Below are 17,879 nucleotides of genomic sequence, written 5' to 3' on the forward strand. Positions count from 1 at the left end.
CAAGACTAGGGCTAATGAACTTATTCAAGAGGGAAAAACAATAACCAATACCTCGATACGATGTGCCCTAGATGCGGCAGATACAGCCTCCAGGGCCATAAACACCAGTGTCCTCCTCCGTCGCCATGCCTGCCTCAGGGTTTCAGGGTTTAAACCAGAGGTTCAAGCCTCTATACTAAATCACCCATTCGACCAAGATCATCTATTTGGTCCTAAAGTAGATGAAGCCCTGGAAAAAATGAAAAAAGTTACAGACACGGCGAAATCTATGGGAGCGCTACAAACACAGACTCCCAGGCGGTCCTTTCGCCGTTCTTCCTTTCGGGGCACGGGCAGAGGCTACTCATCGGACAGTGCATCCACGTCCTATAAATCCCCCCCTCAGTCTACCTTCACAAAAGGTTATCAAAGAGGCGGATACAGAGGCAATAATAATAAGGGCAGAGGCAAAACAAATACCGCCCGCTCTGCCACACCTCCTGCCCAATGACTTTCCCCCGCTCCCTCCAGACCATTCCACTCCGGTCGGAGGCAGACTACGACATTTCCTTCACGTCTGGGAGACAATCACCTCAGACAAATGGGTGACACAAATTATTCAGTCAGGGTATTGCCTAGAATTAACATCTACACCCCCCAACATTCCACCCAGGCACCGCCCTATGTCGCAAGAACATACTGCGCTACTGACACAAGAGGTGATCTCCCTCCTCCAAAAAGGAGCAATAGAGCAGGTCCCCATAAATCAACGAAATTTAGGGGTCTACTCCCTGTACTTTCTAATTCCAAAGACAGACGAGACCCTAAGACCTATCTTAGATCTCCGACCTCTAAACACTTACATTCATTCGGACCATTTTCACATGGTAACCCTCCAACAGGTTCTTCCACTTCTCTCCCAGAACGACTTTCTCACCACTCTGGACTTGAAAGACGCGTACTTTCACATCCCAGTACACCAATCTCACAGAAAGTACCTCAGGTTTGTGGTAGACGGACAACACTACCAGTTCAAGGTGCTCCCGTTCGGGGTAACAACAGCACCAAGGGTGTTCACCAAGTGCCTGGCAGTAGTGACTGCACATCTCAGAAGACAGCACATTCACGTCTTCCCCTATCTGGACGATTGGCTCATAAAAGCCACATCCTACCAACAGTGTGTGCACCATACCGCTGCTACAGTCCAACTACTTCACCAGCTAGGCTTCACGGTGAACCATCAAAAATCCCACCTGGTACCATCACACACAAAACAATATCTCTGTGCCACCATAGACACCTCAAAGGCCATAGCCTAACCCAATCCTGCCAGGATTGCAAAAATACAGGCGCTGCGTCAAAAATTCCTATCCCAACACTCTCTCCCAGCAAGAGTGTTTATGCAGCTCATAGGGATGATGGCCTCTTGCATCTTTATAGTGCCACATGCAAGACTCCAAATGCGCCCACTCCAAGAGTGTTTGGCGCGCCAGTGGAACCAGGCCCAGGGGCAACTGACAGATCTGGTGTTGGTAGACGGTCGCACCCATCGCTCTCTGCAGTGGTGGAACACCACAAACCTTTCCAGAGGTCGACCGTTCCTGGACCCGGTCCCACAAATAGTCCTAACGGCAGATGCATCGCTCTCCGGCTGGGGAGGTCATCTGTTACATCTCACAGCACAGGGCACATGGACGCCGCAACAGAAGTTACTCCACATAAACCATCTGGAGTTACTGGCGATCTTCCTCGCCCTAAAATCCTTCCAGGCGCAGATTTCAGGCAAGGCAGTTCTCATTCGCACAGACAACATGACTGCCATGTACTACATTCAAAACAGGGGGGCACACACTCTCCACAGCTCTCTGTTAGCACAGAGCATATGGAGATGGGCAATTCCACAAAAGATTTTTCTCCTAGCCCAACACGTCCCAGGAGTACAAAACACTGTGGCAGATCTGCTGAGCAGACAGACACAGCAGATCCACGAGTGGGAACTTCACCCACAGGTTCTTCACCCGTTCTTTCAGAAGTGGGGGCATCCACACATAGACCTATTCGACACCCACGAAAACAAAAAATGCCCAAGCTTCGCCGCCAGATATCCACACCCATCGTCCAAAGGCAATGCGATATGGATGAACTGGTCAAACAAATTTGCATACGCTTTTCCACCTCTCCCACTAATTCCATTAGTGTTCTGGAAGCTACAGCAGCATTCCCTAACTCTAATCCTAGTAGCTCCAACATGGGCCAGACAACCGTGGTACACCACGCTGCTGGAACTCTCAGTAGTACCACACCAAAAGCTACGCCTCTCACCATACCTCCTAAGCCAGAACCATGGAGAGATCAGGCACCCGGACCCAGCTCAGCTCAACTTTGCAATCTGGCTCCTGAGGTCCTAGAATTTGGATACCTTAACCTTCCCCCTGATTGCATGAACATTATCAGGGAAGCTAGACGCCCAGGGCTGCTATGCAGCAAAGTGGAAAAGATTTGTTGTTTACTGCCACAACAACACAATCAATCCCTTAAATGTATCCATACAACACATTATATGTTATTTACTCCATTTACAAAGGTGTAACCTGGCATATACTTCCATTCGGTTACACCTTGCTGCAATTGCTGCCTATTTACAAAACTGGCAGCACCTCTCACTTTTCAAAGTACCTGCCATCAAAGCCTTTATGGAAGGCCTCAAAAGAGTAATTCCACCCAGAGTGCCACCCTCACCTGTTTGGAACCTGAATATATTCCTCACACGGTTAATGGGACCCCCTTTCGAACCATTACATAAGTGCGAGCTGCAATTCCTTACATGGAAGACAGCTTTTCTAGTGGCCATCACTTCCCTCAGAAGGGTTAGTGAAATACAAGCACTCACTATACAGGAACCTTTTCTTCAGATGCATCACAACAAGGTTGTACTCCGCACCAATCCCAAATTTCTACCCAAAGTCATTTCTCCATTCCATCTAAACCAGTCGGTAGAATTACCAGTCTTTTTCTCGCAACCCCAAACAGTTGCAGAAAGAGCCTTACACACACTGGATGTTAAAAGGGTTTTACTTTACTACATCCAGAGAACACAACCTTTCAGGAAAATCAAACCGCTATTTGTTTCCTTCTCCCCACCACACAAAGGCAACCCTATTTCCAAATCAGGGATAGCTAGGTGGATTGTAAAATGCATACAGATTTGCTACCACAAAGCAAAACGAACGCTATCTGTTCCCCCTAAAGCCCACTCTACAAGGAAGATAGGGGCTTCTATGGCTTTCCTAGGGAACATACCACTAGATGACATCTGCAAAGCAGCGACATGGTCAACACCACACACCTTCACAAAAGATTATTGTGTAGATGTGCAAACCAAGCAACAAGCTAGTGTGGGCAAAGCTGTACTAAAAACACTGTTTCAGACAACTGCAACGGATGCCGGTGGTCGCCGCTAGGGCTGGGTACTGCTATATAATCTATGCACAGTGTATAATCTGCAGCTCATATGCCTCAAACGGAATATGCTACTTACCAGTGTGCATCTGTTCTTGGCATGTAGAGCTGCAGATCTATACACGCCCACCCGCCTCCCCGGCTACCTGTATCCGTTCCAGTCTTATCTTATTTAGATACAATACACATGGGTTTCTTTACTGTTACCACTACGCTCCATCTTTCCCTGCTGGCGAAAAACAATCTGAGGATGGAGCCGAAGCCTATGCGCAATACTAACCAGAGGAGGAGTCACCGACCTCGTGACTCCCAAAGACTTTCCAAGAGGAAAAACAAACTGCAAACATCCGGGCCCAACACCAGATGGCGATCTATGCACAGTGTATAGATCTGCAGCTCTACATGCCAAGAACAGATGCACACTGGTAAGTAGCATATTCCTTTCTCTATGGGAGCTTATGCTGCAGCTAGATTGACTGCCACACAAGCTCCCATAGAGAAATGAAAGTTTGCGACCGCACCATGTGCTGTCACATTGTAATTATGTTGTCTGGACCGCCGACCAGAGGTCGGTCAGTTCAGCAACCGCAAAGTTGGCAGTCTGAGACAACTCCGCCCTACGTCTTAATGAGGCCCTTTGTGTTTTGAACTGTATACTATGGATATTTTCACCTGCAGTATGGGCTCCAGTGTCATTCTTACACAACATGCTTAGATGTGTTTCACTGGATTACAAGGGGACATTCAAGTTTTGCTAATGGACATGCAAATTGATGGGTGTAGGCTCTTTGGTGAGAAGGCTGATATGGTGGGGAAAAAATTTGAAGACTGCAGAGCTGCTACCTTCTCACTCAGGTTACTTTTCTCTACTTGCCAGAGTTCCATCAATAACGCAGGAAGTTCTGAGGCTACAAGAGTGGTTCTGGGGTCACCAGAGATAATATTCTTAGTCGATTTAGCAACCCATACAGACTTTTTGTAGTGGCTGGGGTAGAGGAGTTTTTTAGGTGCAAGGCCAGCAGCAGCAACACTCCTCGTCCATAGTTGCTAAACCACTTTAGTTCACCCTTTGGTCTAACTTTGGAACTGGTACGTGGCAGGGCAATTTTGCCTACCTTACTGGTGTTCCATCACATCAGATCAGTGTGTTATCCAAGTTTGTTATGCCCTTTTAGATTTGGATACTGTGTCCCACATTTTTCCAGTTTACTCTCAGGCTTTGGGGAATCATGTCAAAATTCTTTTGAAATAAGTGATAAAGTTGCTAGCCAAAGGGGCAATCAAACTAGTATAGGAGACCGTGAGGGAACTTGGATGTTTCTCATGGTACTTTCTGGTCCCCAAATAGATGGAGAACTAAGGCGGACCCTAAACCTAAGAATTTTGAACTTGTTCTGGAAGACATTTAAAATGCTGACACTTGCTCAGATTATGTAGGACTTGGATTCAAAGGGCTCTATACTGTTCTTGGACCTACAGAACATGTACCTTTATGTACCGGTCTGGCGTTCCCACAGAAAGTACCTCTGCTTTGTGGTGGGGGCCAAACATTTCCAATCTAATATACTGCCCTTTGGCATTACATCAGCCCCTCAAGTCTTCATGAAGGTCAATTTGGTGGTAGTGGCAAATCTTCACAGGTCAGGGATACACTTATTTCCCTACTGTGATGACTAGCTGCTGAAGGCAGGCTCACCATAGGTAGTCTTGGACCACTACATAAAATGGTGTTATTGGTGTTCACACTGTGGTTCTCCGTCAGTGAGTTGATATCCCATTCCCAGCTAGTGCATAAGAATGTCCTTAGAGAGTATTTCTGTATTGGCAAAAAGTCTAGTGCATTTGGGCAATGTTCCCAATATTTCAGGCAAGATCTTCTCCCCTGGCCGTGATGGTTTTAGGCTGTTTCGAATCTTAGGATTCCTAATCCTGTGAATGCCACACACCCTTTGGCATATGCTTGCCCTTCAATAAACTTTGTAGCTGTGGTGGGCCTAGCACTTGGGATGCCTTTTGTACCAACTTGTTCACAAAAACTAGAAACTGACCCTATTCAAGAAAGTGAGGGTAGAGGTCTGCATAACAAAATATACCCTCACTCACCATAAATTGTTTAACTCATGCATAGTAGCAACATGCAAACTTTATTCACCATTCTGCCCAGTATGTATTTCAGAAGTAGAAAAAGCATGGGCCGCACAGTGTAGCTTTGTCTGGTGAGGCATACCCTCTAGAGACCTATTTGCTACCTCAAACAATTCTCATTGTCCAGCCTTTTCCCTGTCACAGATCTTTGAGAGATGTTCCTCCTTTGGTGGGACTTTGTACTCCTATATGCATTTGTGCCGCTTCCACTGATCCGCCAGGTCCTGAAGAAAGCCACACAAAACCAAGCTCAGTTGATTTTGGTGACCCTGAATTGGACTAGGAAGGTCTGGTTCCTAGAACAACCGCCCCTGAGCATCAACACTTTATTTCAGCTTCCTCTTTGAGATAACTTGCAGCCCCATCTTCCTGATGGATACTGTAATTGCAGGTTCCTCACCCATCCACTTCCCCATACTGTGAAATGGACTTTACGTTATAAGTGTGGTCCTAAGTTAACTGTCACACTCTGCCAGTGGAAGATTAATCATTTTTTCATGCTCTGCATTCTTGACCATAGAATGTCTGATGTCCGCACCTTTACATTGTCTGTGTCATGTGCCGAGGCAGGACAGATCTACAAAGAAGAACAGTGTGGCATTTATCTGCAAGCAGGCACCATTATAAGAGTTTTCAGATCTAGTCCAGCACCCTGGCAGATTCACAAGTATAAGGCCCTGCGGTTTAATGGGGAAGCCATCAGAAAGAGTGTTACAACTGGTAAGTAACCTCTTCATTTTGTTGCAGTGCAAAAGGAAGTTTTATTTTGGTTTTATATGTTGTGTTGTTGTTTGTAATTACAGGTAAAACTGGTTTGGAAAAAGAACAAGAATTTATCAGCAAGTGCATGGAAAGTCTTATGATAGCTTCCAGTAATCTAGAGCATGATGCTCAGTCAAGTCTCACAATAATTGAAAGAGGCCTTTTGATGCTGAAAACACATCTTGAAGCTTTCCGGCGTAGGTAAGGCAGATGGCAAAGCCATTTATGTTTGTATGTATGTATAGAATGCAAAGTTATTTACAAAGCAGCAAAAAGGTTAATAGGAGAGGGTAAGAACCTAAGAGAGAGGGAAGCGATACAATGAAGCAGGGCTGGGTAGATGGCTCAGTCAGCTTGTGCCACCATCCAAAGCTACTTTAGGAGGAGCTGTTGCTGGAAGAGGATGGTGTACACTTTGTTTTTAGAGGGCTTTACAGATCCTAGGAGCGTAGTAGGATAAGGCATGGATTATTGTTTTCTTCTAAACACATTTCTCCATCTCGAGCCTGATTTTAATCTGTTGCAGACGATATGTTGTTTTTCTGTACCTGTAGTTTGCTGTCACATATGATGTTTTTGAGTTCATAATTTTATAAGGACTACAGCAGATCTGAACAGTAATATGGGAATATATTGAGCCAGTGGGGTTCTTTTAGGGGTGGCTAAGATACAGCAAACTCTGAGCGTCTGAATCCTTCGGTAAGTCAGGTGCCAAGGGTACTCTTCTGGGGCATGGTCAAATGTAATACTTGGATGCCTGCCAGCATGGTGGACAGCTGTTATGAAATTCCCTTCATGGACAACAAGGTTTAAAAGACAAATTGGTGCTTATCTAGTTGCTATTTTCATTATTTTTCTGAGATGTGCATTCCGAAGTGGAGGGTGCTGCCAGTGTGGAATCCTAGGGATTTGTCTCTATTCACAAACTGTTGAAGATGTGTTGCTGAGAGCCCGTTTCACATGTGTTTCTTTTAGGAGTAGTTCAGGCTGCGTATTAATTTCATCTTCAGTAGTTTGGGTTTCTGGTACACCTTTTGACAACCAACCTGGATTGTGATGAGCCAGCCTTTGACCTGGTGATGTTGTTGCCTGATGTGAATTTTAGGAAGCATTGTTGTGGTCCGCTCATAGGTGGATATTGGTCTGTTTTTATTGACCCCATGAACTTCTAAGTTCATGTAGAGGTTGAAGACTTCTGGAGACTGCATAGAGGATTAGGTGTGTGTGCAGGTCAGAAGAATTGGGTAAGATCCAGGTGAGCCCATTTGAGCGAACTGGGATCTGTTCTTTAGCTAGGATGCAAACTACTGAAGAATTATGCTGTTGAAGTATGTCTTCAAAGTCAGGGTGACTAAGTTGTGATGTTCAGTTGTGTCAAAGGATGTAGAGAAATTGAGCAGTGGGGAGGACCCTAGTTTATCATTGTATTCATGCAGAGTAAGCTTTCAGTGGTGATTGTCTCAGTGATCTATTTCGGTAAGTTTTTGGATTGCAATTCTGAAAGTAGGCATTTTTGATTCTTTATGTAGAGTTGAGTGAAGGCTGTGTTCTTGATGCTCTTACCCAGGAATGGTGAATGTATGATAGGGTGGTAGTTGCAGGGTTGTGATGGGTCTGTGCCTTCTTGGAGGATTCACAGAAGGAGGCTTTGGTGAAAAAATAATAGATAATTTTGGGTAGGGATTATAGTATCTCCCGAATTGAATGTCACTGTTGCTTATACTGTCTTTGTTTGATGCAGCTTTTGTGTTTTTTTGAGGTTTGAGAGATTGTCAGCGGAAAGAAGGTAGTAGTGAGTCCACCTGGGTCTCATGAAGCACTGGAGGGGGGAGGGACTGGATCATTTAGAGAGCTGGTTAGGACTTTTGTGTTAATGTGCTCCCTGATTTTGTCAATGTTGGTGTGTTCTCTTTTGTGTGCTGGAGGTGTCTGTGGTATGGAATTCAGGCAGCATTTGGTTACGTTGAAGATTGCTCTGCTTTTGTTAGCTATTTAAATTTTAGCCATGGAATAGCATATAGCCTTGACATCTGAAATATGCTTTCTGTAGGATGCTCACAGGGTTCTCATGATTTATCAGTTCTTCTTGTATGTGCTTCTGCAACCAAAGTTTCTTTGGTCTTCTGATGGCATGTTTGCTGTCTGAGAGTTCCTGTGTAATCTTGATGTGGATGGCATGGGTTTTCACGATTGAATTTTGATTTGGTTGTTTGTATTAACTTTAGTTGGAAGCTGTGGGTGAAGTTTGAGAACAAGGGAGTTACTATCCCCTCCTCTACCTTTTACCTTCCACCTCATCTCACCAAGAAGGACGAGATGTTACAAAGGCTTAATCCCAGAAGGATGATCAATTTCCTTATTGACCACACTATGGAGTTCAGATTTGACCACCAACTGCTTGTGGGGTACACGGGCAGCAAGATGGGTAAGGCAGTACAAAAGAGGACTTTGTGCCTCAAAATGTGTTGCGCCCTTGCGAAGAAAGACCCAACTGAGGGGAATCCATGTCTATTGCACCAGGGCAAAGTCTTCACCTTAGCACTGTACAGAGGAAGGTGTTCCGTGGCTGGTATCTTATGAGTGCAACATGGGTTTCTCTTCACAACTTTGCCAAACATTGGATGCAGAGGTGAGAATGAATGGCCATTGGACCCCTGCCACGCCTACTCCAGAGAGCTGCAACCCATCATCGTCCTTCTTACACCCACTCTGAATGCCGCCAATTCTTCTGAGACCTTACCAGATGCTTGGAAACAAACAACTGTTCTCCCATTGCAGAAGGAACCGTCTGCAGAGCCTTAGGTGCTCACCAACTACAGACCGATCTCCCTACAATTCCTGGCCAAGGCCTTAGAGAAAATCATCAACCGACATCTCACCAAATACCTTAATGACCACCAACTCCTTTAAACTGCTCAGTGTGGTTTCAGACCAAACCACAGCATGGAAACTGCCCTCATTACTGCTACAGATTACATCGCATGGCCCGCACAGAGGAGACATGGGGGCCTCATCCTCCGGGGCCTTTTCGCAGAATCTGATTGACACCTTTAGATGCAGATTGCTTACCGTACAATTATCCCCCCCACATCAGACTGGATCTGGAAATCTTTCTTGAGCAGTACCCTGCGCACCAGTAGGTGGCATCGTTCAGCTCCGTGTGGCGTTGTCTGTGCCGGAAGTGACGTGCGCAGTGCCTATATAGCAGTCACCCCAGCCTGCTGATGCCCATTCTTTCTTTTATGTGCCAGTCAGTGCGTATGTGGGAAAAGCTACCCTTAGTCAATTTTTGACTTCATTTTTCAACGTTTTGTTGAAGTGTTATGAGGTATTTTCCTCCTATTATGGCAGGTATGTCATCCAAAAAGGCCGGTTTCAAGCCCTGCGGCGCCTGTCACCACTCGATGTTGGTGACAGACCTGCACTATGTATGCCGCTGGTGCCTCGAGCACGACCACAACCCAAAGGCCTGTTCCTATTGCCACTCCTCCATGAACCCGAAAGCATTGAGGGAGCGATAAACTAGAGCCCTGTCTAGAGTAAGGTCCCAGGAGCGGTTACAGGGTCCGAGACGCTTGTCCCACTGGAAGGCGTCCGGCAATTCGAGGAAAGTCCTGCCACAAGAAGAAAATGTTTTCTTCCACCAGCCTGACATTACGGTCAGTGAAAACCACATGCCTTTTAGGCCCCCGTTTCCACACTCTGTGGGATATGGTTGTGCAGGTTCTGCTAACAGTTCTGGAGGATGCCCAGTCCCTGCTCTCTCAGGTTGTTGGAGACTGGAGGGATGCAGCTAAGTTCACAATTAGATGTTGACTGGACACCACTGACTCATTAGGCAGAGCGGTTTTGCCAACAGTGGCCCTGCAGCGCCGCACCTAATTGGGGACTACTGGCTTTTCTGGGGATATCCAAACATCACTCATAGACATGCCCTTTGATCGCTTCCATCTCGTGGGAGACTAGGCGGATTTGGCACTGGAGCACTTTAAGGACAGCAGGGTTAAGGCCATGTCCTTGGGCCCTTCCATGGCCCCTCTTCCCCCTCAATCAGCCTTTTGCTCTTTTCATGGCCACGGGAGGGGCTCTCAGCCGAGTCCTTACCTGGCCAGCCACCATAGCACGAGCTTCCCAACCTGTATGTGGCCATAAACATGGTACCCACCATCCCCGTGGGTCGCGTAGCCAGCAGTCCGGTAAGTCCAATGGGCAGCCGCACCCTCCAAACCCTCCTAGTCTGCCCATTTACCATCATGGGCACCAGTCAGCAGCAGGATTCGCCATCATCTGCCCCACTGGCAGTCCATAACATTGGACAGGTGGGTTTTGCTGATCGTCTGAAGGGGCTACTCCCCTCCCTTTGAGACTACCCCTCCCTCCATGTCACCAACTTACGACAGGCTTAAGGAAGAACATCTATCCCTTCTCCACCAGGAAGTGAGGCTCTCTGGTCAACCGAGCAATAGATAGAGTGCAAATGCCAGAAGTGGGTCATGGTTGCTATTCCTGCTACTTTCCGGTGCCGCAAAAAGGATTGAGGCTTTGTACTATCCTCGAGCTGCGCTCTCTCAATTTCTTCATCAGCAAGGAGAAGTTCAAGATTTTCATTCTTACTCAGGTCCTGTCTGCCTTGGACCCAGGAAACTGTATGGTAGAGTTGGACTTGCAGCACGCATGTTTCTGAATTCCCGTCCTGCCTGCCCACCGGCGCTACTTGCAGTTCGAGGCGGGCCATGAGCACTCTCAGTTCACTGTGCTCCACTTTAGCCTCACAAGCCCCCCTCGGGTTTTCACCAAGGTGATGACGGTGGTGGCAGCTCATTTGTGGATATCAGTGGTGCCCGACTTCCTCTATCTCGATGATTGGCTGTTGAAGGCGGGCTCGCCCCAGGCCATTGTTTCCCACCGCCAGACTACAGTGGACCTCCTGCATTCGCTGGGGTTAACTATCAGTGTGCCAAACTCACACCTGACTCCCTCTCAGACGCTCCCTTTCATCAGAGCTGTTCTGGACATGGTGCAGTTTCAGGCCTATCCTCCTGAACGGCAAGCCCAGGATATTCAGTCTATGATACCGATGTTTCAGCCTCAATCCTGGATTTCGGTGAGACTGGCTTTTGAGGTTGCTGGGGCTCATGACCTCCTGCATCCTGCTGGTGACGCATGCCTGTTGGTATATGCGGGCTCTGCAGTGGGACTTGAAGTTCCAGTGGGCGGAGCTTCAGGAGAATCTCTCCGACATGGTCCAGATTTCGGAGACAACTGCACAAGATCCACAGTGGTGGTTAACAAACTGCGTTGGTTTAGCGGCACCCCTCTCCTATCTCCAGCCAGATCTGACAGTGGTGACAGATGTGTCAATCCTGGGATGGGGCAGCCATCTGGGAAGAGGTGGGGATCAGCGATCTTTGGTGTCCGGCAGAATGCAGACTCTACATCAACCTGTTGTAGCTCCGGACGATCCGGCTGGCATCAAAAGCCTTTCTACCCTATAATCAAGGGAAGGCTAGTGCAAATATTCATGGACAACCAACAGGGCGGAGTGTGGTCGTGGACACTTTGTCAAGAGGCCCTGCATCTCTGGACATGATAGGATAGGAGCATAAGGGTATTACCCTGGTGGTTCAACATTGAACGAACTCTCTGAACACCAGAGCGGACAAACTCAACCGGCGATGCCTAACGGATCATGAATGGCATCTCCAACCAAAGGTGGTGCAAGGTCTCTTTCAGCAGTGAGGAGAGCCTTGGTTATATTTGTTTGCCATTGACAAGAACCCACAATGTCAGCAGTTCTGGGCGTGGAAGTTTCCGAGGCAGCTCTCGCTCTGAGACGCTTTATGTCTCAAGTGGAGCTTAGACCCCTGTGCACCTTTCTGCCCATAACACTCCTGCCCAGAGTTCTCAAGAAGATCAGGAATGATTGGGACCAAGTCATGCTTGCAGCTCCAGTCGGGGCATGGAGAGTATGGTATCCCGGCCTGATGAGCATGAGCATTGTTCTTCCGATCAGGCTGCCCCTTTGGGAGGATCTTCCGTGACAGCAGCAGGAGAGGGTTCTCCACCCAAACCTGTCAAAGCTCATCCTTCCTGTGTGAGATTGAGCAGCGACCGTTGACCGCTTTTGACCTTCCTCCCTAAGTCTGTGACGTTATCTGGGCTGCGAGGCGTCCCTCCACCAAGGCTGTTTATGCCTGCCATTGGGCAAAATTTGTGACATGGTGTACAGAAAGAGAAATCTATCCCCTTTTTGCTCCCTTTTCTCATATTCTCTTTTTAGGTCGCAGGCTACCAAGCAGCGCATCTGTCTGGCTTGCTAACGACATCTTGGGGACATTCAGAAAGTTGACCTAGGAATGCATTCCGCCTGTTCACCACTGGCTTTGTGGTTTGCAACTCACGCTTTCTAGCTTTCCATTTGCTGGTTTTATTTGTTTTAGGCAGTCCAACTTGAGTTAAAACTTTCCCTTGCCCAAACCTCATTTACAATATCCTTCTGAGTGCTCCCTTTCTGTAGATAGGCCTGTAAATCTTGTTATCTCGCCACATTTACTATACAGTCAAAGACAGCGGTCCAATGTCAGGCACTTTCTTCTGAGGGCGCTTGTTTACCTTTCTTTCTCTGACTTCAAAATTAGAGGATTTATGTGATAATCTTGCTGGATACTGAGGGTAAGAAAGTGTTTTTTCTAGAACAGCAACATTTAAATGAACTGTGTAAGTTTTTCAGAATATCCGATTTAAGAACACAAAGCACATTTTTGCTATTTCTACAGTGTGTTGGAAACAAATACTTTAATATGATCAAAACAAATCATTCTACTAGGTGATGCATTTTCCACACATTTATGTCTGTGCACTGTATAGTTTTATTAGTTAAACTGTATGTAATGCAAATGTAATGGTCGTTTCAATTGAAAATGTGTTCTCTGTAATTTCAGTGTGCTGCCATACCTTGACTACTCCACTCTGCCTCTCCACTCTACCCAGCATCACTCCACACCACTGCACTCTACTATGCACCACTCCATTTCACTGCACTCTGCACCACTGCACTATACTGCACTCTATGCCTCTCTACTCTACCGTGTACATCTCTACTGTATGCCAATGCACTCTTCGCCACTCTATTCCACTGCACTCTACACCACTCCAGTCTAGGCCCCACCAATCTAGTCTTCACAATTTGTTTACCCTACTCCACTGCACTCTACACCACTGCACTCCATGCCAATACGCTCTACGTTAATGCATTTTGCTCTGTAACACGCATCTGTATGCCCCTGCACCAATCTACTGTATGCCACTTCACTCTTCTCTGAAACATTCTTCTCTACGTCACTGCACTCTAAATTTGTCAGCAGACCCAACTCCGGGGATCTTCTTGGGTATCTATTCTAAGGTAAATAATCTGCGGCTAGACGTCTCTATCAGATGAACAAGTTACTTACCTTTGTTGACGACTTATCTGGTAGAGATTTTATCTAGCTGCAGATTCCTTTCCAATCCACCCATCCTCCCCACTCTGCAAACTGATTTCTGGAGACAGGGCTTTCCTCTTTCTGGGCCCTAGTCTTCCACTCCAGTGGTCCGTGTACTTCATGGCTCCGCACTTCTGGCGTTCAAAGTTGTGAAAAGTAACTGACGTCAGTGCTCTGGGGTGGCACCTATATAGGCACCACACACATAAATTCCAGCATGGCAATCTGAAAGAAACACGTTAGTTAGATTCCTCACCTTAGAATATCCCCAGGCGTCAGACTGGATCCGGAAGATTTTTCGTCAGCAATACCCCTTGCGCGTCGCTAGGCGTCGTCTGCGGCTCCGCGTCCGTCGTCTGCGTTGTGCGCCGGAATGACGTCGTCAGAGTACTTAGACGCAGGGGTACTGCTCAAGAAACATTTCCTGTTCCTGTTTGACGCCTGGGGTAATTCTAAGGTAGGGAATCTGCGGCTAGATAGTCTCTACCAGATAAGGTGTTACCAAAGATAAGTAACTTGATCTTTTGACACAGAGGCCCACTCCATCTAACACCTGCACAACATCTGAATCCAAGAAATCCCATTTTGATAGATCTCTTACTTCCTGGCTTGGAGGGCCCATTTAGTCTTGTATCGTACAGCTCAGACGCTCATAACCTCATCTGCGGTCTTCCTCACGGATCCTCCCTGATCTCAGCCCTCTTCAACATATACATGGTCTTTCTAGGTAGCATCATCCACTAGCACAATATCAGCGTCCTCTCCTATGCTGATAACACACAACTCATTCTCTCCCTCACGTTCAGGACCCAGAGTACCCGGATCAAGGTGAGTGCCTGCTTGATGAAGACCAAGTGCCTGAAGCTGAACGCCAATAAGACTGAAATTGTGCTCTTTGAGAAGAGCACATCACAGTGGGAATCCACCTAGTGGACAACAGAGTTAGAACCGACATCCAACCGCACCACCCATGCCAAGAACCTCCTGAACATCAACAGAAAACTCGACATGACCGCCCAAGAAGGTTTTTAAATGGTACCTAGTCGGTGGCCAGGAAAACTATCATGCATGCCCTGGTCACAAGGAAGCTGGACTATGGAAAGAGCCTCTTTGCCGGGATCAATATAAAATTCAAACCGGAAGGTTTCAGACCATACAGAACTCGGCGGCCAGAATCACTCTCCAACTCACATCACACCACACCTGAAGGAGATCCACTGGCTCCCCATTCACAAATGAGCACAATTCAAACTCTTCTCCCACTCGTTTAAGACACTACATCACACTGGCCCAGCATACCTCAGCAATCGCATCTGCTTTCACAAACCTTCCAGATGCCTCTGCTCATCCTGACTCCTACTTGCACAAATTCCACACATGGAAAATCGGATCCGACGCTCACTACTTGTCCTAAATCGCTCCTAAAGCATGGAATGACCTGCTGCTACACTTGAGAGCCTCCTTTTCACTTCTTGAATTCCACAAGAAGCTGAAGACCTGGTTTTGAGTAGTGTGACAAGGCCCTAGTTTAGGCTAGGCTCACACTTGCTCAACGCCAGGATACCCTCCTGGGTGATAGAGCGCTCTACAAATCTGCAAAGCTTAACATGATGTCCTTGTCTGACCATTTCTTTAGGCTCTCCGCCTAGTAAAGTACTGGTTTTGAATCTGTTCAAGAGATGTGTAATCTGCAGGTAGGAGTCTCTATCCGAAGAAAAGGTTACTCACTTTTGGTAACACTCTTTCTAGATACCCGCCGATTCCTCATAGCTCCCACTGCCTCCCCATTCTGAAGGATCTTATCTTATCTTATCTTAGGTGCAATTTGTAAAGCGCACTGACGCCGAAGCTTCCTGGCGCTGATAGACAGAATGGGTGAGGAGGGAGCATAAGTGGCGGAGTTTTAGCTAAGGGGAGGGAAAAAGTGAGTTTTTAACAATTTTCTGAAGTTCAGAAGGGAAGAAGAGGATTTGATTGAAAGAGGAAGGAGATTCCAAAGCACAGGAGCTAGGTAGGAGAAACGGCGACCGCCGAATTTCTTGGTTTTGTTTTTAGGAGTGACTAACAAATCACGGTGGGCTGATCGGAGGTTACGTGTTGGACAGTGAGGACGGATGAGAGATTTGAGGAACGCGGGGCCAGAGCAGTGAAGGGCTTTGAAAGTGAGGCAAGCCACCTTGAAGGCAGCCCTTTGGTCTATTGGAAGCCAATGGAGGCTGTGAAGCAAAGGCTTGGCTGATTGCCATCTGGGGGTTCCATGAATCAAGCGGGCCTCTTGATTCTGGACGACTTGGAGGCGATGTAACAGGAATTGTGGAAGACCGTGATAAATGGAGTTAGAAAAGTCCAATCGGGAAAGCACAAGTGAGATGACAGTTTGGGTAAGTGCCGCGGGGGGAAGAAGGTGACTGACTTTACGGATCCTCCGAAGTTGGTACATGCAAGATGAGACTACCGCTCCAACTTGGGCTTTGAGGGCGAGTTCGGCGTCAATGATTACACCCAAGCTCTTTACTGTTTTTGCTGGGATAGGGGGAGAGCCAAGCTCCGGAGGCCAGAACTGTGGGCCCCAGTGGGCGTGACTGAGTCCAGGGAGAAGGATCTCAGTTTTTCCGGGGTTCAGCTTCAATTGGTTCTGGTTCATCCAGAGTTGGATATGAATCATGGCTGCGTGGAACGTTTTGATGGCATGTGGTGAATTGAGTGAAAGGATGATTTGTAAGTCGTCGGCGTAATTATAGACAATGATGTCCCATTTCAGAAGAGATTGAATCAGTGGCCGGAGGTATAGATTAAATAGGAGCGGAGAGAGAGAGGAGCCCTGGGGGACTCCGCAAGACGTGGTTTTTTTTTTGGCAGTGTAGGGACCCAGGCGGACCGCCTGTGTTCTTCCATTGAGGAAGGACCCGACCCACTCGAGCAGTGCCCTGGATGTCTGCCTGCTCGACACGGTGGAGAAGGATGTTATGATCCACCGTGTCGAACGCGGCCGACAAATCCAGGAGGATGAGGGCTTGGGGGAGCCCCGCGTCCGCGTTGCTCCTGAGTGTGTCAAGGACTGCCAGGATGACTGCCTCTGTAGAGTGGGCGGGTCTGAAGCCGGCCTGATTAGGCTCAAGATGGCAGGAAGATTCGATAAAGTTTGACAGGCACCGGGTGACATGGGCCTCCATTAGTTTAGAGAAGTATGGAAGGAGGGAAATGGGGCGATCAGGTGAAAGGATGGTCATAGACCACATTAAAAGGTTCCAATCTAGATTGTTGCACTGAACTGCAATAATTGATGTATTCCTTGGTCTCTGCCTCTAAGGGTGTGGCAAAATGGACAAGGATGTGATGTTGATGCGCTGGAGTGAGCGCTTTATGGCTCCAGTGGTGTCACCATGGCATTTTCTTGTGCAGGTTTGGAGCCAGTGCCCCTTACTGGTGCAGGAAAGCTATGAACAAGTTTCTAGATTCTGTCTAGCACCTGTGGATATTTGACAGAAAATAAATTCTCAGGTAGATGTAGTATGCACCAGAAATATTATTTTGTTTTCTACACTAGAAAGACAATTTTACCTCTAAACCCTTACATTACAGAGAGAAAAATGAAGCAAGAGGTGCCTGTTGGGACAAGAGCGCACAAAGTAAATAAATGCAAATAAAACTCTACTGCTTCTTTAAGGAGCCAGCAAGTTCATCTACCAGCATGCACTGTACTGACAGTATGCCTCTCAGCCTCAGTTATTGTTTCCAGCTTGCACTAAGAGGATGTCAGAACATTTCTGGGGATTTTCATACTATTTATGTAAAGTAATGTTCGAGGCATGTGGGCTGCTGAATTCATATCTGTGCATAGATCGCCGCCTAGTGTTGGGTCCGGATGTTTGCACGTTGTTGTCCTGGAAGAGTCTTCGAAGTATCCTTGGATAGGTGACTCCTCCCCTGGACTACAGTGCGCATGGGCATCCTCTCCATCCTCAGATTGTTTTTTTCCGCCATTGGGTTCGGATGTGCTATCTTAGCTCAAGTTAGGAAAAAAATTTTGTCGAGGCCTTTAGTTCGCGTCGG

General features: G+C 47.2%; 1 protein-coding gene across 1 annotated transcript in view; it reads left to right on the plus strand.

Moving 5' to 3' along the window:
- Window positions 1–17,879, plus strand: part of USP34 (ubiquitin specific peptidase 34) — a 2,509,780-nt gene that overhangs the window by 413,312 nt on the left and 2,078,589 nt on the right. The window contains exon 24 of the mRNA XM_085612349.1: window positions 6,387–6,546. Within this exon, the coding sequence (XP_085468475.1) occupies window positions 6,387–6,546 (160 nt within the window). The remainder of the gene's footprint in view (window positions 1–6,386; window positions 6,547–17,879) is intronic.

Source organism: Triturus cristatus, chromosome 6, assembly GCF_964204655.1.
Source record: "Triturus cristatus chromosome 6, aTriCri1.1, whole genome shotgun sequence".
NCBI lineage: Eukaryota > Metazoa > Chordata > Amphibia > Caudata > Salamandridae > Triturus > Triturus cristatus.